General features: G+C 46.8%; 1 protein-coding gene across 1 annotated transcript; it reads right to left on the bottom strand.

Moving 5' to 3' along the window:
* Window positions 1-661: 661 nt before the first annotated feature.
* enc3 (ectodermal-neural cortex 3) lies at window positions 662-27,019 on the bottom strand. The gene is made up of 3 exons (XM_072594316.1): window positions 26,503-27,019; window positions 13,332-15,147; window positions 662-4,874 (listed from the first exon to the last, which is right to left on the bottom strand). Exon 2 carries the CDS (start codon window positions 15,131-15,133, stop codon window positions 13,364-13,366), a length of 1,770 nt encoding a protein of 589 aa, XP_072450417.1. The 5' UTR covers window positions 15,134-15,147; window positions 26,503-27,019; the 3' UTR covers window positions 662-4,874; window positions 13,332-13,363.
* Window positions 27,020-27,338: the final 319 nt, after the last annotated feature.

A 27,338-nucleotide genomic window follows, 5' to 3' on the forward strand; every position in this document is an offset into this window, starting at 1 on the left:
GGAGAGAATTATTGGCACTTGACCCAATGGGGTAAGATTCTAAAGGGCCAGAGCTTCCTCATTACTGGAGTGTTAACCTGGAAACCCAGGCAATGTTCTAGGGACCCAGGTTTGAACCCTTCTATGCTGATGGTAGAGTTTGAATTCAATTAATATCTGGAATTAGAGTCTAATGATGACCATGAATCCATTGTCAACTGTTGGGAAATACCCAACTGGTTCACTAATGTCCTTTAGGGAAGGAACTCTGCCATCCTTACCTGGTCTGGCCTACATGTGACTGCAGACCCACAGCAATGTGGTTGACCCTTAGCTGCCCTCTGGGCAATAAATGATTGGCCTAGGCAGTGACACCCACATGCCATGAATATTAAGAAGACAATGCCCGGATTCATATATCTTCCCACACTCTGAGGGAGTTGTAACAATTTAAACCTCAAAACAGGGTTACAATGGAAAAGGTTTAGGAAGCACAGGTCTATGGGAGGAGGTACTGGACTTAAAGCATTTTATATTCAAATCTGTATCTTGGCAAAAAAAAAGAGTCTCAGCAATTGGTCTGCCTTCCAGTAATATTCAAAATCTAAAACTGTGTTTTATTCTGGCAGATTCAGAACAAAATGAGGGTGATTACATAAATAAAAACCACATAAACAGCCTGGAGTTTTGATGACTATTTATTGAAATCTGAAACACAGCGCCAGGCTGTCAGAAATCAACTCTTCAACTGCATCTAGGTGACAGGACATCATAAATTAAAAACACATCCACAAGTTACAGAACACAGAAATAGTCACAGACAGAAAATAAAGTCTCCAACTGTCCAGGTCAAATAGAACAAGAAATAAATCCTCATTCAACTTCCTGCACTTGTGGTAAAAATAAAACAGAATACCCAGAATAGAGTCGGAAAAATATTTTACACTAAAAACATGTTCAACTGCTTCCTTCATCCAAAAGTTCAAAAACATTCTCACAAGACACATGAAGAGTCTTAAAACAGATAGATTAGAATTTAAGAAAAGAACTCTTCCTGCTCAAAGAGTTGTAACAATCTCACCTTGGTTGCAATGACCGCAATGGCTTACAGGCTTAACAACATAAGAGGTGGCCATTTGGCCCATCAAGTGCATGCCAGCTCTCCACAGAACTAGTCAGACAGTCTGATTACCCTGCTGCATCCCTGTAACCATCAAGAATCCCACTCGATTTCGTTCTGAAATTGTCGTTAGTTTCCATCATCAGTATTTGTGGGGATCGAGGTGTGTAGGAGGGGGTCTTCTTTCAGAGAGAAAAAGACGCAAAAAGTAATTCATTCAGACTATTTCCTTTGGATGCTCTGGTTTCCTCCCACAGTCCAAAGATGGGCAGGTTAAGTGGATTAGCTAAGATAAATGTGGATTACAGGGATGGTGGGGGGGGGAGGTGGGCTGGATTTTTGGAGGGTAAGTGCCAATTCGATAGGCCAAATGGCCTCTTTCTGAAGGGATTCTATGATTTTAACCACATGATCGCACCCCCGGATATTCTCATACTCCAAGCAGTAATAAGTGACAGAATGTGATGAGGGAGTCACTAACAAGCCGCGAGTTTGTGAAAGGCAAAAATATGCAAAACGTCTTTCCAATGAGATGATGTCAGTAGTTGCTTAACATTTATTTTAATACACATCCAGGGTTGCCCCTGACACTACAGTTCTGGCTATGCCCATACCTGTGAGGTAAGTGAGTCACTTCACTTCTGCCAGGGTTTGACCTCTATGTTCTTGCTGGACTTGCAAAGTTAGGAGGGTCAAAAGCAGAGTGCACCCTGGGCCTACAGCAGAGCCTGTGACACAGACTGGAGTCAGTCGGCGAGGTGGAGAAAACAGGTGGGGCGATTACAAAACCCCTTTCCCAATGGGAAGTAAACTTGCATTTATGTAGCACCTTTTGCCACAGTAAAAGACCTCCAAATGTGTCACAGGAACGGAGTGCTAGATGCAATTTGACACTGAGCCACATAAAGACCTAAAGCTTAGTCAAAGAGGTAGGTGTCAAAAAGGCTGGGGAATAAAAAGTTGCAGAACATTGCAAGGCCAATTTCTAGCGAGAGAACTTCCTGCTGCCGAGCCTTGCTTGACACAAGCACAGACTCTTTATAAACATTGTTGGAACAAAATCATATGCTTGTGATTTCTTGAGCATTACTTATTAAAGTCCTCTGATTTGAATCAAATATTAGATCCTCTCAAAAGAAAAAAAACGCCTCAAGCATAAATAATTAATTGAAGCTCGAGGGAGAGCTGTTACAGATCAGTTTGCTAATCATTTATTTGTTCCAGATCACCCAAGGGGGCAGATTTAAATGAAACCAATAGTTTCATAGAACGTGGGTACTACAGGCCAGTCCAGTAATTGTTGCTCATCCCGAATGACCTTCGATCGGAGTGACTCGCTGGAACCATTTCAGGGGGCAATTAAGAGTGAACCTCACTGTCATGAGACTGGAGTCACATGTAGACCAGACCAGGTAAGGGTGACCGATTTCAGTTCCTAAAAAGGATACTAGTGAAAGCAAGATGGGTTTTTTCAGAAAGGACAAATTGTGACAGCTCACAGCCACCACTGTGGAGGGAAGCTTTCAGTTCCAGATTAAAAAAAAAACTCGATTTAATTTAAATCCCACCAGCGGTACCTGAAACCACATCTGCCAGGTATTAGCCAGGAGCTCGTTATTAGCCAGGGGCTTGGACTTGCTGGCACAGTGAGGGTACCACTGGCCATCAGATGGTCAAAAATAATTATGGCCAGGAAACAGACAGAATGACAAAAATGCAAAATGTGGGAAACACTCAAGAAAGTTAACGTTTCAGGTGCAGTCCGTCTTGAATCATTCAATGAAGCGGTTTGTGCCATTAACAACAATTTGTCCGGGTGCAACTGGAGGCTTCAATTAAAATGTGAAAACTAGCTAGTTCGGTGATCCTAAACCCCAGGGAAACACAAATGACAGGAAAACAGCCAATGAATCTCGCCAAATCAATAAGTTTGACCATAACGACTATTTTGCTGCTACAATGGTAGGGGATTGGTTAGCTCAACTGGCTGGATGGCTGGTTTACAATACAGAGCAATGCCGTTACCAGGAGCTCAACTCCCACACTGGTTGCTGTTATGACGACGGTCACTCCCCTTCAACCTCACCAGAGATCTGATGACCCTCAGGTTAAACCATCACCAGTCCCCTCTCTCTCTCTCTCTCTCTCGAGTGACAGAGTGGGACTATGGTGACTCTAATTTGTCATCCAGTTGGTCCTTTTCACCCCATTTAGTTCAGTTCCAGAGACCTTTCAAAACCGGAGTGTGGAGACCTGGCTATTCTACATGGTAGTCATCGCAATCCATGCAGGTCCACGCTGCCCTATCTGTGTCATCATCAGGCATTCCCTTTAAAAGCAGGTCATTTTATTGCACTGCCCACCCCAAAAAGCAATAAAAGCTGATGGTGAGGCCTACACCAGAACAGGCCCGGATAGAGAGTACAGCACTTTTATCGTCCAGGTGACTCCCTTGGATCTAGAGGCTGTGCATTTATCTGCTAAATCACTGGGAGAGTTAAAGGGTGAATCTCTGGAACTTTTCAACTACAATGGAAATCCCTCTCACCCTAGATCCAGGGAAAGGCCTGCTCTGGCAAATTACAGAAGTCCCACAGAAAGTTTCTGTTGCTGGCATTTTTTCCACGAGATTAAGCCACAGTGCTCAACAATTACAACTGATTAATTCAGAACCACGGGCCTTTTGTTTTCCCAACAACAGTTTTGTCAGTTGAGGAAAACCAGTCAGTTCACATCAAGATATCAAGACAAGATAACACTGTAAAAGAAAAGTAACCGGGTGCCCTGTGAAGACTCAGAAACCACCCATCATAAAAATAAATACAGAAAACAAGTCGTCAAATGACAAAATCATGAAGTTGGAAAACACAAGGTGCAAAACTATATAGCTAGAGGGGTTCGCTTCCCCCAATCTAGGTCAACAGAATCACAGCAAACAAAGGGGAAATCCCGACCAGTTCAGCTGCACTCTGCACAGAATGGTGACTGGACCAAACGGCATAGGATTGAATGTGTCAGAGTGAAGCCAGTAATTGTGCCCAATCAGATAGTGCCAAGTTTAGGTATTCAAAATCTGTGGATTGTAGGAGAGAAGGAAGTTGGAAACGGTCACCAGCTAAGAAGGAATTAGTTCCAGTCCTCAGGAAATGGGCATCATTGACAGGGCTCACGTTTATTGTCCGATTCCAAATGAATGACGATACGTCGCAGCCTGTGTAATGGACACACACTCTCAATGCAGCCAGATAGAACATTCCGGAATGGCGACCCCAGTAACTGTGGAGCGGTGGCTGATACATTTCTGGGCTGCAATGGCCGGTGAGCAGGAGGTGACGGTGTCTCCATGCACCCCCTGGCCTGGTCGTCCTTGGTGGGGGAGGGGCCTGCTATCAGAACCCAACATTACCAGCTGAAATGTGCTTCCTCAGCCAGTCACCATAGCGACAGTCTATGCTGAACAGGCAAATATTGTGTCTTATAATCACAATCAAGACAAACGCCAGGCAGATGTGAATTCTGAAAGAGATGAAGTCCCAATCCCCCAAGCGGTCTGTATGTCATAAACGGCAGGAGCACCAAAATATACATGGCGTGGTTTGCCAAATTTCGGCAAAGGTGTTGACCTCATACATCGGCGGTCAGCCAGAGGGCTCAGCGCAGTCCTCTCTAGCCCAATACCCTCCAGTGTCGGGACAACATCAGGTGAACCTGGCTGTGCCATCCCTCATTCTTCAAAGTTCTTTGTCTTTTAACAGCAGCAGGTAATCCATCGACCCTAGGTCAAACAATAATGAGAAATTGTAACATTTATCTCAACAGACAGGACTCTCAACACAGCACAAAGTCATACAGCAACCCCCTTCCAATACCTTCGGAGCTTGGTTGTGACGCTGAATGATGCCAACAGTGTGGGTTCAATTCCCATGTCACCTGAGGTTACCATGAAGGACTCTCCTTGTCAAATCTCTCCCCTCGCCTGAGGCAGGGTGACCCTCAGGTTAAACCACCAACAGTCATAGAACATTACAGCGCAGTACAGGCCCTTCGGCCCTCGATGCTGCACCGATCCGTGAATCCAATCTGATGCCCATCTAACCTACACATCCATATGTCTATCCAATGACCATTTAAATGCCCTTAATGTGGCAAGTCTACTACTGTTGCAGGCAGTGCGTTCCACGCCCCTACTACTCTGTGAGTAAAGAAACTACCTCCAACGTCTGTCCTATATCTATGACCCCTCAATTTAAAGCTATGTCCCCTTGTGCTAGCCATCACGATCCGAGGAAAAAGGCTCTCACTGTTCACCCTATCTAACCCTCTGATTATCTTATATGTCTCAACTAAGTCACCTCTCAACCTTCTTCTCTCTAATGAAAACAGCCTCAAGTCCCTCAGCCTTTCCTCATAAGACCTTCTTTCCATACCAGGCAACAGTCTGGTAAATCTCCTCTAAACCCTTTCCAAAGTTTCCACATCCTTCCTATAATGCAGTGACTAGAACTATACACAATACTCCAAGTACAGCTGCACCATAGTTTTGTACAGCTGCAGCATGACCTCGTGGTTCCAAAACTCAATCCCTCTACCAATTAAAGCTAAGACACCATATGTCTACTTAACAACCCATCTCACTGTAATGAGGGAGCAGCCCCTTGGTCTGATTACATTATGGTGACTTTACAATCACACAAACATCTGACACCTCTAACAGTGCAGCACACTGTCACTGCCAGGAGGACAGGCAATGCTAATTGAGCTACACAGCAAAATGGGAATAAATGTGAACATTCAATTAAAATGGTCAAGTTGGGAAGAGCACGTGAGAGCGATAGAGAGCGCAAGAGAGTGAAAGAGTGAGAGTGAGAGAGACAGAGCGCAAGTGTAAGACAGAGTGAAAGAGCATGAGAAGCAAGTAAGAAACAGCGAGAAAGAGAGAAAGACAGCAAGAAAGCAAGAGAGAAAAAGAGAGCGAGAGAGAAAGTGAGAGCGAGAGAGGGAGAGAAAGAGAGAGAAAAAAAGAGAGTGCAAGAGAGAGAGAGAGACAGAGAGCGAGAGAGGGAGAGAAAGAGAGAGAGAAAAAGAGAGTGCAAGAGAGAGAGAGAGACAGAGAGCGAGAGAGGGAGAGAAAGAGAGAGAGAAAAAGAGAGTGCAAGAGAGAGAGAGAGACAGAGAGCGAGAGAGGGAGAGAAAGAGAGAGAGAAAAAGAGAGTGCAAGAGAGAGAAAGACAGAGAGCGAGAGAGAGAGAAAGACAGAAAGAGAGAGACAGCGAGAGAGAAAAAGAGAGCTAGGACTGGATTCAGGTGGAACAATCTCTTCCCAGAGCAGGATCAATGCAGATTCATGAAGAAGAAATGTATTGTGAGGAGTGTCGATGACAAGTTCACCAATTTGTTGCCCATTTCAAGATCTCTAGAGGTAATTAGGGGCCTACCTCATGAATCCTTGCTGTCTTACATGTGAAACATCTTCAAAAAGGGTAATTATGATGTTAATCCCAGTGGGTTTCTGGGACCTCACTGCTGGTTGCTATTAGCAGCCATTTCTGCTTGTAATCAGACACTGCTTGTGGTGATCTCTGACCCCTAATGGTGTGGGAGCCTGACTGGGTGGGGGTGGGATAGTGGGTTGCCTCCGCCCCCACCCCTAGTTTAAAAGGAAAGTGGACATAAGTGAGGGAGCTGGTTAGTCACCAATATTTCGGTAACTTGCAGTCTAGTTGGTACTTTGCTTACTTAAACTGAAACTGTGGATGGATTACAATCAGCTTGTGACCCAGTCAGTGACAGAACCACACAGTGAGGGACCCATGGCCACGGAAACACATTTGATATGTATCTCGCTGGTTTTGGCCTTCATCAATTGCCAAAAACACACATGTGTGATGTCACCGTTACAACAACAACTCACATTACATAGCACCTCGTAATAAGCATCCCAAACGCTGGGGTCATCAGGCAAATTGACATTGTGTACAACAAAATAACACCATTTCCCTTCCAAACTTTAACCCCAAGCTCAACACTTGCAGACTTTGGTCATGGTTCTGTTGCTAGAAAAATGGAAATTGCTGGATAAACTCTGCAGGTTTGGCAGCATCTGTGGAGAGAAAGCAGGTTTTGGAGGAGGGTCACTGGACTCGAAACATTAACTCCGCTTTCTCTCTCCCCAGATGTGCTGACTTTCTCCATGAAGTTCTGCTTTTGTTTCAGATCTCCAGCAGTTAGAGTCATAGAGATGTACAGCATGGAAACAGACCCATCGGTCCAACCCGTCCATGCCGACCAGATATCCCAACCCAATCTAGACCCACCTGCCAGCACCCGACCCATATCCCTCCAATCCCTTCCTATTCATATACCCATCCAAATGCCTCTTAAATGTTACAATTGTACCAGCCTCCATCACATCCTCTGGCAGCTCATTCCATATACGCACCACTCTCTGTGTGAAAAAGTTGCCCCTTAGGTCTCTTTTATATCTTTCTCCTCTCACCCTCAACCTATGCCCTCTATTTCTGGACTCCCCGACCCCAGGGAAAAGACTTTGCCTATTAACCCTATCCATGCCCCTCATAATTTTGTAAACCTCTAAAAGGTCGCCCCTCAGCCTCCAACTTTCCAGGGAAAACAGCCCCAGCCTGTTCAGCCTCTCCCTATAGCTCAGATCCTCCAACCCTGGCAACGTCCTTGTAAATCTTTTCTGAACCCTTTCAAGGTTCACAGCATCTTTCCGATAGGAAGGAGACTAGAATTGCACGCAATATCCCAACAGTGGCCTTACCAATGTCCTGTACAGCCGCAACATGACCTCCCAACTCCTGTATTCAATACTCTGACCAATAAAGGAAAGCATATCAAACGCCTCTTCACTATCCTATCTACCTGCGACTCCAATTTCAAGGAGCTATGAACCTACTCTCCAAGGTCTCTTTGTTCAGCAACACTCCCTAGGACCTTACCATTAAGTGTATAAGTCCTGCGAAGTTCTTTGTTTTAGGTGAAGGTCTTACTGCTGCTGCTATTTACAACTCGTCCAGATCCACCCTTTCCACTTTCACTTATTTATTTGTAACCTACTTTACCCCTTTGCACCATCATCCCTTTTTTGTCATTTAATCTCTCTTGTTTCCTATTTGATCATGGACCCTCTCAATTTTACTCTTCCTCCTGTTCCATCCTCTGTTCCTTCCTTAAAATCCTGTTCAGTCTCTAACTTTTGTCCCATTTCTGATGAAAGAATGTCAACTGCAGTAATTAACCTCGTTTTTCTCTCCACACACGTCTGCCAAGTATTTCCAGAATCTTCTGTTTTCTCTCTCTGTCCCACCCCCTTGTTGCGGGAGCTCGCTGCTGGTTGCTATTAACAGCTGGTTATGCTTGTAATTGGACACCGTTCTTTCTGATCTTTGACCTCTAACGATGTGCTGACAACAGAATTCTAGTGGCATTGACACACCGGATCTCCCAGGGTTCAGTTTTCAATGAGACTTAACCCAGTGTCTCGACTGGGCCCTGTCTAAATTGAGTAACTAGGCCACAGGCTTCAGGTTGCCACAGCAACATTCTGCACTGACCAAAATAATACCCATTTTTACATTCCAGTGCCACATAGTGCAGCTAATAAATGTTTTGACACTATGTGCAGCCTAATCACAAACCAAGAATGTTGAATTCCATCTCTATCTATTTTCTGCGTCCATGGCCTAGTCTCACTGTAAACCTCTATAAAGGGAGATATGGGCATGGAGGGGAGGGGTGGCATCGTGTTACTGACACTAGACCAATAATCCAAAGAACCCAGGCTAATGATGGTGAGAGTTCAAATCCCACCACAGCAGCTGATAGAATTTACAATCCAATGAACAAATCTGTGGGAATTCAAAGCCAGTCTTGCAATGGTCACTGACTGCCCTAAAACATAAATCCTTCCACCTGCAGCACGGTGGCACAGTGGTTAGCGCTGCTGCCTCACAGCGCCAGAGATCCGGGTTCAATTCCTGCCTTAGGCGACTTTGTGTGGAGTTTGCACATTCTCCCCGTGTCTGTGTGGGTTTCCTCCAGGTGTTCCGGTTTCCTCCCACAATCCAAAAATGTGCAGGTCAGGTGAACTGGCCATGCTAAATTGCCTGTAGTGTTGGGTGAAGGGGTAAATGTAGGGAAATGGGTCTGGGTGAGTTGCGCTTCGGCGGGTCGGTGTGGACTTGTTGGGCCGAAGGGCCTGTTTCCACACTGTAATCTAATCTAATCTGCTTCACCCACCCTCTTTCGGGAGGGAAATTTGTCAAATATGTGACTGCAGACTCACAGGAATAAGGCTCACTTTTAACTGCCCCCAAAAGTTCAAGGGGAATTAGGAATGGGCAACAAACCCAAGTCTTATTACCATGCTGCGAATGTAGGAAAATTCCAAGAGATTTCAGGGCCTTGTCATGAAAGAAAGGGAGAGTGTCGAGCAGGACCCCATGTCTTAGGCAAAAGTGAGGACTGCAGATGTTGGAAACCAGAGTTTAGATCACAGTGGTGCTGGAAAAGCACAGCAGGTCAGGCAGCATCTGAGGACCAGGAAAAAAAAGCCCTTCATCAGGAATACGGCATCAGGACCCCATGTCTTGCACATTTTTGCCCCCATTGCTGCATAGGGTCAGATAAAGACGCTCATTGGGCGACTCCAGATTAAAGGCCCAATTCAGACCCCGCTCCAGCCACTTATCAGTCAGCAGCCCACAAGCAGAGAACGGTTTCTGCAGGACGGGGAAAAGGGAGGAGTAATACTGCTGACATTACAAAAGCAGCCCAGGTTGCTGCAGACACAGGGTGAGGATTGTTCACCACATTGAACTGGCTTTAGTATGAGCCCGTCTGGAATTAGAGTCATTGCGACATGGAAGGTTGTCATTTGGCCCATCGGATTGTCCAGGAGTGTTCAATCAGTAGCCCCACCAAAACTAAATGAGGCCTCCGACTGGCCTGGGCCCATTCCAGGGGAGAGAATTTATCCCTGGTTTATAACCTCACCAACCACTCACTTCTTACTCTGCAACTTGCGCTACCCTCAAAGGAAAATTACATTTTAAAATTTGGACAGCATTATAATGATTAACTTCCACTTTCAGAACCATTCATACACAGGAAAGTTGTTCGAGTGAATGAGATCCCTCTGTGGGCTAGTCAGATATGGACGATCTCAGGCAGGAACAAGGATTGTTACATCAGTCAAAGCTCACTGGAAATTTCAGAAATCAGCTTTCACCTCTTGATCTCCCCCACACAGAGAATGGCTTTCCACTTTAGATCTGTTCCTCCCCAACATTTACTGTGTAGACAGAGACTGAGGGTGAGAGAGAGGGAGTCAGTCTTTTATAGATGATACACATTGGAAGATGTTGCAGTTGGATGTGAATGTGTTATGAATATGGAACTACGGTAGGGTTGGTAAAAGAGTAAATGATGGGACAATCTGATTAAAAGGTTTCAAACACTAACTTCAGTTGGTATAAAGAGCTTTAAGTCACAGTGGAGACACTTGGAAATCCCAATGTCTGGTGGTGTTTTATCAGTTCCAATCTCTCTTGGCCCAGGAGGATATAAAAATATGATTCATGCATAGTCACACTGTAAACTTTCATTGAATCTGGAATCTGAGGGACCACCCATAGCTGAGACGTGACCAGGAATTCGAGAGAGTCCACAGAATGTGTCGTCATTGTCTAAGAGTGAGGATTTGATGGTCTCCAGGTCAAATCACCACCCAACCACACACGAGAGAAAGTCACCTCTTTGGAGTGTAACCCAATGTGGCAGGCTGACCTGGGAGTGTTCAATGATTAGTGTGGTGCTGGAAAAGCACAGCAGGCCAGGCAGTATCTGAGGAGCAGGAAAATCGATGTTTCAGGCAAAAGCCCTTCATCAATTTTCCTGCTCCTCGGATGCGGCCTGACGTGCTGTGCTTTTCCAGCACCACTCTAATCTTGACTCTAATCTCCAGCATCTGCAGTACCCACCTCCGCCTGGGAGTGTTCAATGGCCATCGATTGGAGATCACAGGTTCAAACTCCATGGTAAGGGCTGAATAATGACTGTGAAAGCTGCTCGATTTGCTTAAATAGATACAACGCATTTATTCATTGTTTCCGGGAAAGCGAAACCATTATTGCCTTCAGTCTGGGTCTGCTGGAAATTCAATTTCAAAGACAGCCTGCAAATGGATGATAAATATTGTCCAAGTCCCAAAAATAAACATCATTAAAAACAGGTCTGAAAGACCATTGTCTTGAGCACAAAAATATCAGTGATCCTCCCCTCTGTGTGAATGAGAGAAATTCAACCAAAAGCACATAGAATCTCTACTTTTAGAAATTATCCAGTGACTCCTGCCCAAAACAAAAAGCTAACGAGCTCAAGATCGACCTGATCAGACTGATTTCCGGGACAGCAGCGATTGTGTATGAAGAGAGACTGGATCAGTTAGAACATTGAACAGTACAGCACAGGAACAGGCCTTTCGGCCTACCACATCTGTGCCGACCATTCCAAGCCAATCCCATCAGCCTGAACAAGGTCCATATCCCTCTATTCCCTGACTGTTCATTCGTCTGAATGCCTCTTAAACATAGACATCATCTGTGCACCTACCACCTCCCGTTAGGACTATATTCACTGGGAGTTTACAAAGTTTACAAAACCTATTCATTTCTTACAGGACTCAGCAGCACGGTGGCTCAGTGGTTAGCACTGCTGCCTCATAATGCCAGGGACCCAGGTTTGATCCCAGCCTTGGGCAACTGTCTGTGTGGAGTTTTGCACGTTCTTCCCAATATCTGTGGGTTTCCTCCCCCAATCACAAAGATGTGCAGGTTAGGGTGGATGCTAAATTACCCATTGTGTTCAGGGATGTGTAGGTTAGGTGCATTAGTCAGGGGTAAATGTAGAGTAATAGAGGAATGGGTCTGGGTGGGTTACTCTTCAGAGGGTCGGTGTGGACTTGCTGGGCCGAAGGGTCTGTTTCCACACTGTAGAAATTCTATGATTCTAATTCATAGCAAGACTCAACAGGGTAAATGCAAGAAGAATGTTCCTGATGACCAGGGAGTCCAGAACCAAGGATTACAGTCTGAGGATACGGGGTAGGATATACAGGACTGAGATGAGGAGAAATGTCTTCCCCCCAGAGAGTGGGGAGCCGGGGGGATTCTCTACCACAGAAAGTGGTTGAGGCTAAAACATTGAAGGTTTTCAAGTAGGAGTTAAATATAGTTCTTAGGGCTAAAGAAATCAAAGGGTATGGGGAGAAAGCAGGAGCTAAGTTAGATAATCAGCCATGATTATATTCAATGGTGGACCAGGCCAGAAGGGCCGAATGAACTATCCTGCACCTCAGCTGGGATGATCTCTTGCTTTCATTCACCCACTGTTTTGAAAGGGAGTTCCCGGGCAGGGTTAGTGTGTGTGACACCAGCAGCACCTTTTGGTGGGAGAGGGTTGGGAAATCCAATGCAAACTTTGACCAAGTGAGACCCTTCTGTCCAACTGAGGCTGTCCATCACAGTGCATTCATCACAAAGTCAGCCATTGTGTCATTTTATCGGCCTTAAAATAATTGCTCTTGGTGGGACACAGCGGGGGTGGGGGTGGGGTGGGGTGACAGAAGATAAACCAGACTTTGAACGAAGACAAAGCGTTTGCTTCTGAAAGGAAAGGAAACTGAGAAATTACATCCCTTAATTACTTCAACATAACAAATACAGAAGGAAGAAACCAAAAGAACTGAAGCCGCTGGAAATCTGAACCAAAAACAGGAATCACTGGAGAAACTCAGCAGGTCTGGCAGCGCCTGTGGAGAGAGGACCTGAGTTAATGTTTCATATCCAGTGACCCTTTGAACAATTCTCGATGCCTCTGCTTTCTCTCCTTGAATGCTGCCAGACCTGCCGATATTCTCCTGCAATTTCTGTTTCTGTTACCAGCAAAAAGAACCTTTTCCTGGGGTGGGGGCGTGTGTGTGTGTGTGTGTGTGTCCGTGTCTATCAATGTCCGTGTGCATGTGTGCCCATGTGCATGTCTCCGTCTGTGTCTGTGTCTGTGCGTATCCGTGTCCATGTGTACGTGGGTCTCCATGTATCCGTGTGTCTGTTCGTGGGTTTCTGTCTGTGGTGTGTTTGACCCATGTGCACGTGTGTGCCCGTGTGTGTGTGTGTGTGTGTGTGTCCGTGTGTGGGAAAAGGAAGCTCACCTCAGATCGCAGAGCCCAGGGCGATGGTTGAGCTACACAGAGAGGTATTTCCACGTGCTGACGAAGGCGGTTGGGATGAGTGAGTAGGGGATGGTGGTGATGTTGCTCCATGTGCCCGTCGACGAATCGTAACAGTCCAGTGTCTTGCACATCTGGGCACCAAAGTACCCACCGACCACGTAGAGCCGATTACCGGATGCCACAGAGTGGCAGCTGACTCTCCGTGCTGTCATGTCGCCGAACTTCGACCATTGGTAGGTCTCGCTGTTGAAACGGTACGCAGAGCTGGCCGAGAATTCTGTGTCGCCGCCAATGACGATGATATGGTCTCCCACGACAGACGCTGAGGTGTATCGCCAGGGCTGCGGGCAGTGTGCGGGCACCGTCCACCGGTTCTCCCCTGGATGGAAGCACTGCACCTTGGGCAACTTCTCGCGGTTGACGCTGGTGCCCCCAAAGACGAAGAGCTTGAGCCTGGCGCCGACCACTGCGGCGTTGCTGACCCCCTCGCGGAGGGGGGCCACCAGGGTCCACTTGTTGGCTTGGGGGTCGTAGTGCTCGACCTGCTTGAGGGAGACAGAAGGCGAGGCAGGGAAAGAGACGCTGACGGCCGTGTGCCCGCCCACCGCATACAGGCACTGGTCTAGCTCTGCAGAGCCATGCCCGTAACGGGCTAGCAGCATGGGAGCGGCCTTGGTCCACTCGTCGTGGAGGGTGTCGTACACCCAGACGTCTTTGGAGACGCCGTTTTCGGAACCGCGGCCACCGGTGACATAGACCTTGCAGCCGATGGCGCAGGCGCTGCACTCCTTGCGGGGGCTGGGGATGTCCGCCTTGGGGATGACGGTCTTGGCTTTCTGGTCAATGGCGTAGACCTTGTCGCACACGAAGGTCTGGCCGCCCAGCAGCAGCACATCGTGGTTGACCTTGCGGGGCCTGGCGCACAGGAGGGTCACCACCCCGTCGTTCTGCAGGATCCGGGTCTTGCAGCAGATGGCCTCCTCCACCACCCCCTTGCCGGTCTGATGACCGGCCACCAGCTCCTCGCCCAGCACACTCTGGTACAGGTAGGACTCCGGCAGCAACGCCAAGCGCACGCAGCGCAGGAGCTCCGGTAGATCGTCCCTTCGCCGCCTCAGATCGTGCTTCACCCAGCCCATCACCGCTTCGTAGACCAGACTCTCGTCCTCCACCTCCAGCTCCTCGCTCAGGATAAGCTCCACCAGCTTGTCCTTGGGCAGCCTCAGGAAGTCCTCTGTCCTGTAGAGCATGGCAAAGTAGGCCAGGCAGGCCTGCCAGGAGAGCTCGTAGAGCTGCCCGCACTGGTGGGCGTCCGAGAGCAGCATCATGCCCAGGCAGTTCATGGGGTGCAGGTTCTTCTCCAGGAACTCAGCCGAGGCCTCGCGGATGTCGTGGAACTGCAGCATGTCGCTGGCTTCCAGCAGGGACTCGGCGTTCTCCTCGTTGATCAGCACCCGGGACGAGTAGGCGTAGTCCAACAGCAGCTCCAGCACCTCGGGGTGCAGCGAGTCGTGGAAGTTGACCTCACTGTCGTGGCTCTCCTTCAGGCCACCGGCGAACATGGCCTCAAAGTACCGGCTACAGGAGGCCAGCACCACACGGTGGCACGGGAAGGAGCGGTTGCCCGCCCGCAGGGTGACGTCGGTGAAAAGGTGGCGCCTCCGCAGGAGGTTGAGGTGAGTCAGGAGGCTGTCTGCGTGCGACGCCTTGTGGAAGAGCTGGATGTTCATGGAGCCTGAGCTGGAACGCGATTTCCGATTCTCATGAACAGTGACAGACATCGTTCGGGAAAGTGCTGTGGAGACATAAAATCATGCAGAGGCAAATCAGACACGGGGGATAAAAAACTCACATTCCAGTCTCTGTTCAGAAAAGGAACGGGATCAATCATTGCCACTGGGAACAGTATCACCTTCACTGAATATCCCCCCGCCCCCCACCATCTACATCCTACAGACCAGAAACGGAACTGGTTCCAGCTGTATAATTACTGTGGCTACAATAGCAGGTCAGACGCTAGGAATACTGCGGCATGCAACTCACTTCCTGAGTCCTCAAAGTCTCTCCCATCACCTATAAGGAACAACTCAGGGGTGTGGTGCAATACCCCACACTTGCCTGGACGGGTGCAGCTCCAACAACACTCAGGAAGCTCAACACTGTCCAGGAGAAAGTAGCCCCCGCTTGATTGGCACCACATTCACAGGTACCCCCCACCAACACTTATTAGCAACAGTGTTGACTATTTACAAGATGCATTGCAGAAATTCACCAAAGATTCTCAGATAGCACCTTCCAAATCCATGAGTACTTCCATCTAGAAGGATAAGGCAGCAGATACATGGGAACACCACCCCCTGCAAGTTCCCCTCCAAGCCACTCACCGTCCTGACTTGGAAGTATATCAGTGTTTCTTCACTGTCACTGGGTCAAAATCCTGGAACTCCTTCTCTAGCAGCTCTCTGGGTTTACCCAGACCACTCATCCCCCATCTTCAAAGGGGTGGGTAATAACTGTTGGTCTAACTAGAGATGCCCACGTTTCACAAGGTACAAGTTACCAAATGAGTGTCCCACTTCAACATCAGTGAGGAAGTCAAATACCTTCAAGGCTTTCTTGCCAGGAGGTAAGAAGCAGCTTCAGAATACTTTCTTATAGCAAGAATATTATTCAGCTGGAGAGGGTTCGGAGAGATTTACCAGGATGTTGCGAGAATGGGAGGGTTTGAGTTATAATGAGAGGCTGGATAGCCTGGGACTTTTCTCATTTATGCATAGGAGGTTGTGGGGTGACCTTATAGAGGTTTATAAAATCAGGAAGGCTATAGATAAAATGAAAGGCAGCTGTCTTTTCCCTAGGGTGGGGGATTTCAAGACTTTTAAGGTTAAAGGAGAAAGATTTTAAAAAGACATGAGGGGCAATTTTTTTTGGTACAGACAGTAATTTGTGTGTAGAATGAACTTCCAGAGGAAGTGATGTATGTGGGTGCAGTTACAATGGTTAAAAGACATTTGGATAAGTTTACGAATGAGAAATATTTGGAGGGATATGAACCAAGCGTAAGCAGGTGAGACTAGTTTCGTTTGGGATTATGGTCAGCATGGACTTGTTGGACCGAAGGGTCTGTTTCCGTGCTGTATGACTCTATGACAATTTTCAGCAAGTGAGCTGTCTGCTGAAAAGTGTTGCTAAACCCAAGCACAGACTCTGCAGAAAAGTTGGCAGATCATATGCACACACTTGTTATTTGTGAGATATTAGATCTGATATTAGACCTTCTCAAAGTAAAAGCCTCAAGCCTAAATAATTTATGAAGCTGTAGATAGAGCTGTACAGATCAGCCTGTTAATCGTTTACTTGGCCTGATGACAGGGGTTAGATTTAAATGCAGCCAATAGTTTCTCTCTCCCTTTTATAGGATATGAGTATGTGGTGCTGGAAAAGCACAGCAGGTCAGGCAGCATCCAAGGAGCAGGAAGAGTCGACATTTTGGGCATAAGCCCTTCGTCAGGAATCCCGATGAATGGCTAATGCCCAAAATGTCGGCTCTTCCTGCTCCTTGGATGCTGCCTGACCTGCTGTGCTTTTCCAGCACCACTCTCTCGACTCTGATCTCCAGCACCTGCAGTCCTCACTTTCTCCTATGGGGTATGAGTATCACTGACAAGGCTAACATTCAATGCCCATCCCTAATTACCCTGGATCTGAGTGGCTTGCTAAGCCATTTCTGAGGGCAGTTAAGAGTCAACCCCATTGCTGTGGGTCTGGAGCCACATGTAGGGCAGACCAGGTAAGGATGGCAGATTTTCTTCCCGAAAAAGGTCATGGGTGAATCAGGTGGGTTTTAACACTCTCGGATCGCTTCACAGTTACTAATACTGAGGCTTGTTTTCAAACCTCAGAATTATTAAATTTACTTCAATTCCATCAGGGTGAGATTCGAGGTCTCACTGTCAGTACATCAGCCTAAACCTGTGGATTACCAGCCTAATGGCATTATCATTTCAGAGAGAGTACCGTGTCCAATTCTGACTTAGACAGAGTGCATCATTACAACGGCTCCAGGGATGAGACAATTTCAGTACATGAGAAGATTGGAGAAGCTGGGGCTGTTCTCCATGCGGAAGGTTGAATGAAGATTTAGATGTTGTGCCCTAAATCATGAGGGGTTGAGACAGAGTCATTGAGTCAATCCAGCACAGAAACAGACCCTTTGGTCCAACCAGTCCATATCAACCATGTACCCAACTAAACTAGTTCCACCAGCCTGTACTTGGCCCATATCCCTTTAAATCCTTCCTAATTCATGAACTTATCCAAATGTCTTTTAAATGTTGTAACTGCACCGACATCCATCACTTCCTCTGGCAGTGCACCCCACACACAAACCACTCTCTGTGTAAAAGCGATTCCCCCATTGTCCTTTTTAAAAACTATCTCCCTCTCACCTTAAAAGTATGTCCCCTAGCTTTCAACTTAGTTGATTTGCAGAAAGTGCTTCCATTGAAAACAAAACAATCAAGAATGAGACAACACAGACTTTAAAGCAATTTGGAAAAGAAGAGAATGCAGTGGGAAAAGAAATTGTTTGCAGCAGTTGGGGTTGGGAATGTGCTGGAGCCAGGATCATTCGAGGCATTCCAAGAGATCATCGCTTCTATTTAAACCATCATCAAATGTGCAAGGGTATGGGGAAAAAGCAGGGACAATGGTAGAGAGTCCTAAATGCTCAGAACAGGTGGAGATATGATGGGCTGAATGGCCAACTTACAGACCATAACAATTCCTTCAGAATAAAGTGGCAAAAAACGTGGCTAGAGGGTACAGAGGAGAACAAATCATCAACACACACACACACTGATGTGAAGGATCAGGGTCGAGACAGCAGAGAGGATCTCCATCAATTATGAGGAAAAGTACAGGGCAGAGTTAGAGAGCAGAATTCTTGTAGGACATTACTGAACCAGGGAGGGGCAAGAATGTGAAAACTGCAGCGTTATTGAACCTGCAGAACTCCGACCAGGTCTCACTGCGGTGATGTGAGGAGGATGGAAAGGTCTCAGCTGAGGCCACAGTAAGATGATGGCTCTTTGAGGAATGGGAGAATGGTAACCACAAGATGGACTCACTACACAGCCACTAGAACAAGCTGGCTGATTAAAGGTTACATTGCTGATGGTGCAGTTATGTTCCACAAAAACTGTACACTTAACATTCCAGGGATGTGTGCTGTGAGGCTGAGCACTGTTGTGAGGCAGACAGTGCTGATTTCAGAGCTCTGTAATAACACCTCACAGCTAGTTATCAGCAGGGAAAACACAAGCCCACATTCCAACTCCAACAGAAAAGAATAGATTTCCCTCTTTAAAATCATCAACCACAGCTTATTCCAACCAAGTAGTAATTGGCCAAACATCCAGACAAACTGGGCTCAACCTCTTATCTTCTATATCTTCCCAGGTACAGGAAGCAGGAACTCAATATGTCCAGCGGTTGACCTCTGTCCTTGGACACTGCAGGTGGGGGAGGGGCCTTTCTCACAGCAGACATCCCACAAGGAAACTCCATTTGGCTGGATCTCACCAGAGATCCGACAGGAGTTCGCTCTCCAAACTGGGGGGTTGTGATGCATGCCTACATCCGCGTCCTCCAGGATTTTTCACTGTGTTAAATATGGCACTACATCAACACAGAGGAATACTTCCTGGGACATGGGCAACATTCCCTCGAAGGGCACCGCCCACATCTGCCCTCCATTAATATGGGATCTTGCTGAGCTGGTCTTGCCCACTGCTCACAGTCCAACCAAACTTGGATCGTTCAAGCAAGTCTGGCACCCATACCAGAAAACTGAAAAAGTTCCATTTGACATGGACACTGTTAGGTTGGAGGAGGTAAAAACAATGACTGCAGATGCTGGAAACCAGATTCTGGATTAGTGGTGCTGGAAGAGCACAGCAGTTCAGGCAGCATCCAAGTAGCTTCGAAATCGACATTTCAGGAAAAAGCCCTGGGAATTTAAGCAGAGCAAGATCCCATATCTTGGTCGATGCGTTTTGAGGCAGCACTCTTTGAGGAACTGTTGGCCGTGTCCTGGAAGGAACCCCTCCCTCTACTTTTTTTCAAACAACAGAAACTTGTGTTGATATAAGAAATGTGATGGTGACCCTTTCTCAAAGGAGTGATGACTGGTGGTGGTTTAACTTGAGGGTTACCACTCCCCAGGCGAGAAGTGACATTGAGGGGGGAGTCCTTCTTAGGAACCTCAGCCATTGCAGGCACTGAATCCACTTTGGCAGCATCACCCTGCATCACAAACTAGCCAACTGAGCTAATCCACCTCCTGCATTGACACAGTGCCTTTAAAACAGTAAAACATCGCATAGGATCAGGGCAACAGTACCTATTCTCACTCTCCAGGTTATACAATGTCAATGGGTTCAGTGGAACACACATACACTCACTCTCTGGGTCACAATGCGAAAAAAAAGGAGTTCCCATGGGCTGTCAGGACCATTTTGTCACAGTGCCTCATGGTTTAACATCACATTCAAATCAAAGCACCTCATGTGGTTGCCCTCTCTCTAACCTCCTTCAGCCCTACAATCTTACCCAATTCCCCACTCTCCTTCGATCCTAGCCTCGGCAGTGGGTTGCTGAATTAGAAGCTCTGGTTTCAAGTACCCTCTGGGACCATACAGCTATAGAGGGGGTGTCCAGGAGATGATTCCCAGATGTTCACCATCAACACGTCTTTCCAATACTCCAACATCAGCAGCGCTGCCTGGTCAGGCAGAACCTTCCGGTAGCTCTGGCACAACAGCCCCCCTCATGTTTTAAATAAAAAGACTCAGTGGGTGAGTTCTTGTGACAGGACGTACTCTGCAGCCAGTGTTCCTCCTTCCTTCAAGAACCAGCCAGGCAGATCAATCCTGGCCTCATGTACACCCACAACCTTCAACAAAACTCACTCCTCTGTTCGCCTTCCTGGGACCTCCTAACACATCTCCACTTGGACACACCATAAAGCCTACCTTCACAGAACCCCCCACAGTGTGGACACAGGCCATTCAGCCCATCAAGTCCACACCGACCATCTAAGCAGCATCCCAGACAGACCCACACCCCGACATTTCCCATGGCCAATCCACCCAACCTGCACAGCTTTGGACTGTGGGAGGAAACCAGAGCACTCAGAGGAAACCCACGCAGACCCAGGGAGAATGTCTATGTGGGGTGTATGCAGTCACACATGGATGGAATCGAACCCGGGTCCCTGGCGCTGCGAGGCAGCAGTGGTAACTTCCAACCCAGGGTTTTAATCACCTCTCCCAATGTCTCCATCTGTGACCCAATGTCAGTGCTGCCTGATAAACTATCGCAATATTTTTCCCAGGAGTGCTCCTATTGTAAAGACAATGCAAGTACTCATTCCTAGGGCTGTGATGTTTCCAACCCATGCCCTGCAGTGGAGCTTGAAGCCTTGGGGACTCGGGGGAACAGGGGGAGAGAGAGGGAGAGAGAGCGAGAGAGAGAAGAGAGAGCGTTTCCCACTGAGCTAAGCTTTCAACATTCTGAGGCAGAGTGTGCCTGTCTGCGGTGAGACTAAGAGAGGGGCTGATCTTCCCCAATGTGCACAGAGTGAACAAGAAGAGGGGGAGGGGGAAAACTGAGAGATGACTGCTGCATTGGACTGTGGAGGAGAGAAACATGCAAGGAATTCTCGACTTTAAAGTGGCTGAATCCCTTTATCTAGGACCTTCTGGGGGCAGGAATAATCCCTTTGAAGATTTAAAAGACGCCTTTTCATGTGTGCAGGATTGAAGTCAATGGGAGTGAGGAAACAGTGAGTGGTTCAGACCCATTTCCTGCATTCATCTGAAATTATATATAATTACACAACAGAGAGATTCTTGTCCCAGATGGACAGGGGGATTTCAGAGGAACAGAGAGCCCTGGGCGATGAATCAAACACCAGGGGAAGAATCACCAGGCAGCAGCCTGTTACAGAAATACACACACAGACACACACACACACAGACACAGACACACAGACACAGACACACAGACACCGAGACACACACACAGACAGATAGGCACGGACACACACACAGGCACACACACACACACACACACACACACAGAGGCATGTACACACACACAGACACAGACACACACACACAAACAGGCATGCACACAGACACACACACAAACAGGCATACACACAGACACACAAATAGACACAGACACCGAGACACACAGACAGACAGACACGGACACACACAGACATAGAGGCAGGCACGTGCGCGCACACACACACACGCAGACAGGTGCACACGCGCACACACACACACACACGCAGACAGGTGCACACGCGCACACACACAGACAGACGTTTAAGCGCACACACCCAGACAAACGGGTGCACATGCACGTGCACACATGCATATACACACACACACACACAGACAAACACACAGTCAGACAGACAGGTGCGCACACTAACACACAGGTACACGCACACACACGCACAGACAGACATGCGCACACACACAGCCAGGCAGCCAGACACACACACACACAGCCAGGCAGACAGGCATGCACATAGACAGACAGGCACACACACACACAGACAAGACACATAACGCAGCCAGACGCACACACAGACACATGCACAGACATGTGCATGTACAGACAAACAGATCCATGCATGCACACACTGACACGTGCTCACACAAGCACACACAGACATACACAGACAGACACGCACACGCACACACAGGAGACGTGTTTGCTTAATTTATGAGACAGAGCCACGCGTTGGAAGGTGACGCGAGCATCAACACTCACTGTATAGTAAAGTGTCACAGCATCCTTCCCTATTCATTGGCAGCATGTTGGCTGCATTACCAGGTCAGTTTGTTTCTTGCCCATAGGTAACTTCCTGTGGAGATGGTGACAAGTTGCCTTCTTAGACAAATGAGCAGCTTGCTAGACCATTCCAGAGGACAGTTAAGAGTCAACCATATTGTCATGAGTCTGGAGTTATACATAGGCCAGACTGGGTAACGGCAGATGATTTCCTTGTCTTAAGGGCATTAATGAGCCAGATGGGTTATAAATGTAGTTACACAATTACCATTCCAGATTCATTTTAATTTTAATCATGCATCTGCTTCCACCCACCTCCCCCTCCTGCTTCAGTGGTGCCATTGAATTCTTGGATCATTGGTTTCAGCTTCAAAAACATAGAACATAGGATCTGAAGTAGGCCATTCAGCCCATCGAGCCTGCTCTGTCACTCATTATGATCATGGCTGCTCAACCAACACAGTATCCTGTTCCCGTTTTCTTTAGCCCCAAGAACTATATCTAACTCCTCCTTGAAAACATTAAGTGTTTTGACCTCAACTGTTTTCTATGGCAGAGAATTCCACAGGCTCACCACACTCTCTGGGTGAAGAAATGTCTGCTCATCTCTGTACCCAGTATCCCCTACATTGCGATTCCTAGTTCTGGATTCTCCGACCATCAGGAACATCTTCCCTGTGTCTGACCCCGGCTGGTCCTGTTAGAATTTTACCGGTTTCTATCAGATCCCCTCTCATTCTTCTGAACTCCAGTGAATATACTCCTAACCTCTGGGTTACTGGCCAGTATGTCACCATCCAGATCATGTAATTTGTTTTTTAAAAATAATAGTCAAAAAGAGGAGAAATAGAACAGGAAGGAAACACTTAGCAAATGTTGCAAGTGTTAACAGCGCAAGGAGAAATGAGTTTCGATGCGGGGTGAGGGGGAGAGAGCCCCAGAGCAGCGTGAGGGGGAGCAAGTCCTGGAATGGGGCAAGGGGATGTTACATAGTGGACTGAGTCACAAAATGACATTGGCTTAGTATTCTGGTGTGTGTGTGTGTGTGTGTGTTGGTGGTGGGAGTGGGAGTGAACTGGCTATGCAGGCTTTACAATAACACAGTGTCTGGTTTGAGGTAGATTGCGATATGTGATAAATATAAAAACATTATGGACCTGACATCATTGTCTCAAAGCAACAAGAAAGTCTTAGTCAATTCTTTCCAACTGCTCTGCTTCCTGAGCAGCCCATGGTGATAGTCACTGTCTATGAGGGATCGCCAAACAGCTGAGGTTAGGCTGGTAATGAATCATTGTCTTCAGAAGAAAATAAAAAAAAGGAAAAGATTGGCCTGAAACAGAGCATTTTAAACCCATCAAAACGTAATATACTCAAACCCGACATCAAAATTGTTCCCATTGACGGAAGTGTGGAAAATGAGAGGATAACAATTTAAGTGAAGAATCAAAGGAGACATGAGGAACCTCTTTGGTCTCCCCCACTCCTCACACAACTGGTGGTTAGGATTTGGAATGCACTGCGAGAGAGACAGAGAAAGAGAGAGAGAGAGAGAGAGAGACAGACAGAGAGATGATGGAGAGAAATGGATAATTATCCACAGAGAAACATTTATGGGGCTGCAGGCAGGGGAAGGGAGTGGCGATTGCTGCTGCAGAGAGCCAGCACATGCGCAATGGACCGAAGGGTCTCCTTCTGTGCTGCAACCATTCTGTGATTTTGAGATTTTAAACAAATGAAATGTGAGCAAGATTTCACAGGAGAGCCAGCAGTGTCCTGCAATGGGAGTAGTTTTTGACTCTGGGTGAGAAAACGGACATTAGTAATTCTGATGAAGAGTCATCTTGACTCAAAACATTAACTTGCTCTCTCTCCCCAGATGCTGTCTGACCCGCTGTGATTCCTAGTATTTTTTGTATTCGGTACAGATTCCAGCATCGACAGTAATTTGCTCTGACATTAGTAATTCATTTGGCTGTAGCACCCACTTTGGTTTTTACATTCCACTGAAGCCAAAGTTTCCCCTTCTCCCAGTCCCATTGCACCCTATTACTGAAATCCAAAATCACCCTGAACTCATGCCTTTTTCCACAACCGACGTTAAAGAGATCATGTGTTGCTTTACTAATTGTGGGAATCTTGCAATGCAGAAACTGGTTCCTATATTATGAGAGTAACTACACCTCAAAGGGTACTTCACTGGCTCTAACTTAGTCCAGAAATTCTTGTGATGGCAAAAGGCTCTTGGCACTATATCAAAGCATGCACTGTCTAGTCATTAACTTTGACCAGATGGCGCACACGGTAACAATTTTTCTGAATAATAGATAGCAGCATATAGGAACAATACTATCTTATCCAACATGCAACCCAACATATTCTATTGTACTTTTATATTACAAAGAGTAAATGTTAGGTCACACACTGCTCTCTCTCTCTCCCCAATATGAACAAATACCCTACACATTCAGGCCACTGCCTACCCATGGCAGTACAGACAGTGAAGCAGAAACAGCTCCCACAGAAACCACAGCTTAACATTGCCAGCACAACCCAGAACCACATGTGTCCACTTGTAAACCAGGCACTGCACACAGTGAAACAGCTACAAAAGATCAGGGGCAGTAAAGGGAGGCTTGCCCCAATCGTGGCAGGAACAGTGGGCAAGAGGAGGCCATTCCCCCCAACCAACCCACCCTCTTCCCCCCCATGGCTGTTCCACCATGTAATTTAAATGTGACCGACTTGGAGTTCACTTCCATTTAGCTCAGTGGATTGGACTCATGCAGCAATTTGCACGCTCAATGTGCCCACTCTTGGCTATGGACTGTAGGCTAATATCATTTTCTGTGTAGTGCAGTGAGGGTGCTGCTCTCTCAGCAATATGACCGTTCAGAGGAGGCATTAAAAGGCAGCTCCTACATTTACCCCTCAAACATCATCACTGACACAACACCAGCTTCTCATTATCACTAGTGGGAGCTTGCTGTGCATACTGCCCCGTCTCCTACAACAGCAACTTCAGAAGGGCACTGCAGCGACCCTTCTCTCATATCATTACTTTAATAAATGTTTCCATGAGGCAGACAGCACTGGGCTCCAGAGATCAACTCTATCCTTTTCCCCACATTTGCTGCCAGAACCTGTTGATTTTCCTCAACACTTTGTTCTTAATATTTTCAATCCATCCATTTGGGGATGTTATGGATGTCTCTGGAATGGGTGGAACCTGAACCCAGGTCTTCTATCAGAGATGGGGACACTACCACTGTGCTACATGAACCCCCTCCCCTCTGTTTTTAAATTAAACAAGAGCTGATCTCAGTCAGTTGCGAAGAATTTCAACTAACAGCATTGACAACCTTTTGCAGAATTCCACATTGCTATCGCCCTTTGTGTGAGGATTTAACCCTCAAAGGGCTGGTTGTACTTTTATCAATATTATCATTGTCACTTTTGTTCTCAATTGCAGTATCAGTGGGGAAAGAAATCAGTTTCTCTGAATGGACTCAGTCAAACCCCTTGTAACATTTTTATAACACCTCAATTAGATCACCCTCTCAACCCTGCAGACTCGGGGGAATATCATCTCAGTTTATAAAGCCCTGCTTTCACAATCCCATTAACAGTCTTTGTGGATTAACCCAAAACCAGGGCTAGAGGGCAGGGCCAAGGAACGAGAAAGGCCAGTAACCACAGCACAGTACTTGGAGGTATTCATGTGTCAAACTCAATCAACATTCAACAGACAACTAATGGACATCATCATGGAATAAAAAAATCTCTAAAACATCCAATTTTTAAAAAAATCACACCCTGGTATTCCTTATAATTTAGTGCATTCATTCACTGTAAAACAGCCCGGGAGTTGTTGCTGCGTTAACTTATAACTGCAGTAAAATAAGCATAAAAGCACAGAGGTAAAAAGGGCTTTTGCCCGAAACGTCGATTTCGCTGCTCGATGCTGCCTGAATTGCTGTGCTCTTCCAGCACCCACTAATCCAGTATAAAAGCACAGAGAACGAGCTGCAGAGGTTAAATGTTGCACACACTCACACTGCCCTAGAAACGGTTTTATTACACAGCTCAAGAAATTGACATTTGCAAATAAAAAAAAGAAATTATTTGTCAGGAAAACACCAACGGAGCTCGGCTGCAAACCCTTCTGTGACTCGATGAAGCGAAAAGACTACAAAAGCACAAAGAAATATTGCAACTTTTTGAGGGTCAGTGCCTAATGCTTCTAAACACTTCTAAAGCTCAGCCTTGATGGACGTACCTCTCAGGCCCGGGAGAAACCAGCCTTGAGTTGCTTTCTTCTTTGGGACAGATCACCACCGCCGCCAGACAACGGAAAGATGATAGCCGGCGCTTCTATTTATTGGGGAGAGGTAAGGGGACGAGATTTCCCCTCAAACTTAACTATAACAAACTCGCCACCTCTTTGATCAGACTCATGCCTTTTCTTCGCCTCCTTCTCTGTCTCTATCTCTGTCTCTCTCTCTCTCCAGCTCTCAGCACTCGGTCTTCACAAGTCAGTACATGCCCTAATGTGCCGAGCGCTCGGTAACTTTATTTTACATTATTCCCCACCCACTAGGAGGAGCATGAATCCAGCCCTAGCGGAACTCCTCACACTGTTAAACAAAAGCCCCGGGCTTAATGTCAGATAAAAAAAATCCCAGAGAGGCGAAATGTACAGAAACCAAAGTATGAAATTCACCTGCAGAACCTCCTCCCTTCACCCAGAACCTTTTCAGCAAAACTCATAATAAATCCTCCTAAAGCCCTTGTTCTATCCCTTGTTCTTGTCTCGAATGACTGACATGAGTCCTCGCAAATTGGCGAGCAGAATCCAGTGAGAAATTGCTGCAAATCAACTTTCAGGAAGGGAGGGTTTTGTAATCTGATCTTTCTCAAAGATGAACAGGTACTTCCTGCTGTTCATTTAGTTGGACATTAAGCAATACTGTCTTTTTTAAAATTTAGAATTCCCTGTTATTCCAGTGTAAACTTCATCTGTTGTCATCTTTTTTTTTCGCGTCTCTTTGTCTTTTCAAGATGGAATTGTTTTTAACCGATGCAGGAAAATCAGACTGTGTTGAGAATGTTATA

Source organism: Chiloscyllium punctatum, chromosome 24, assembly GCF_047496795.1.
Source record: "Chiloscyllium punctatum isolate Juve2018m chromosome 24, sChiPun1.3, whole genome shotgun sequence".
Taxonomy (NCBI): Eukaryota; Metazoa; Chordata; class Chondrichthyes; order Orectolobiformes; family Hemiscylliidae; genus Chiloscyllium; species Chiloscyllium punctatum.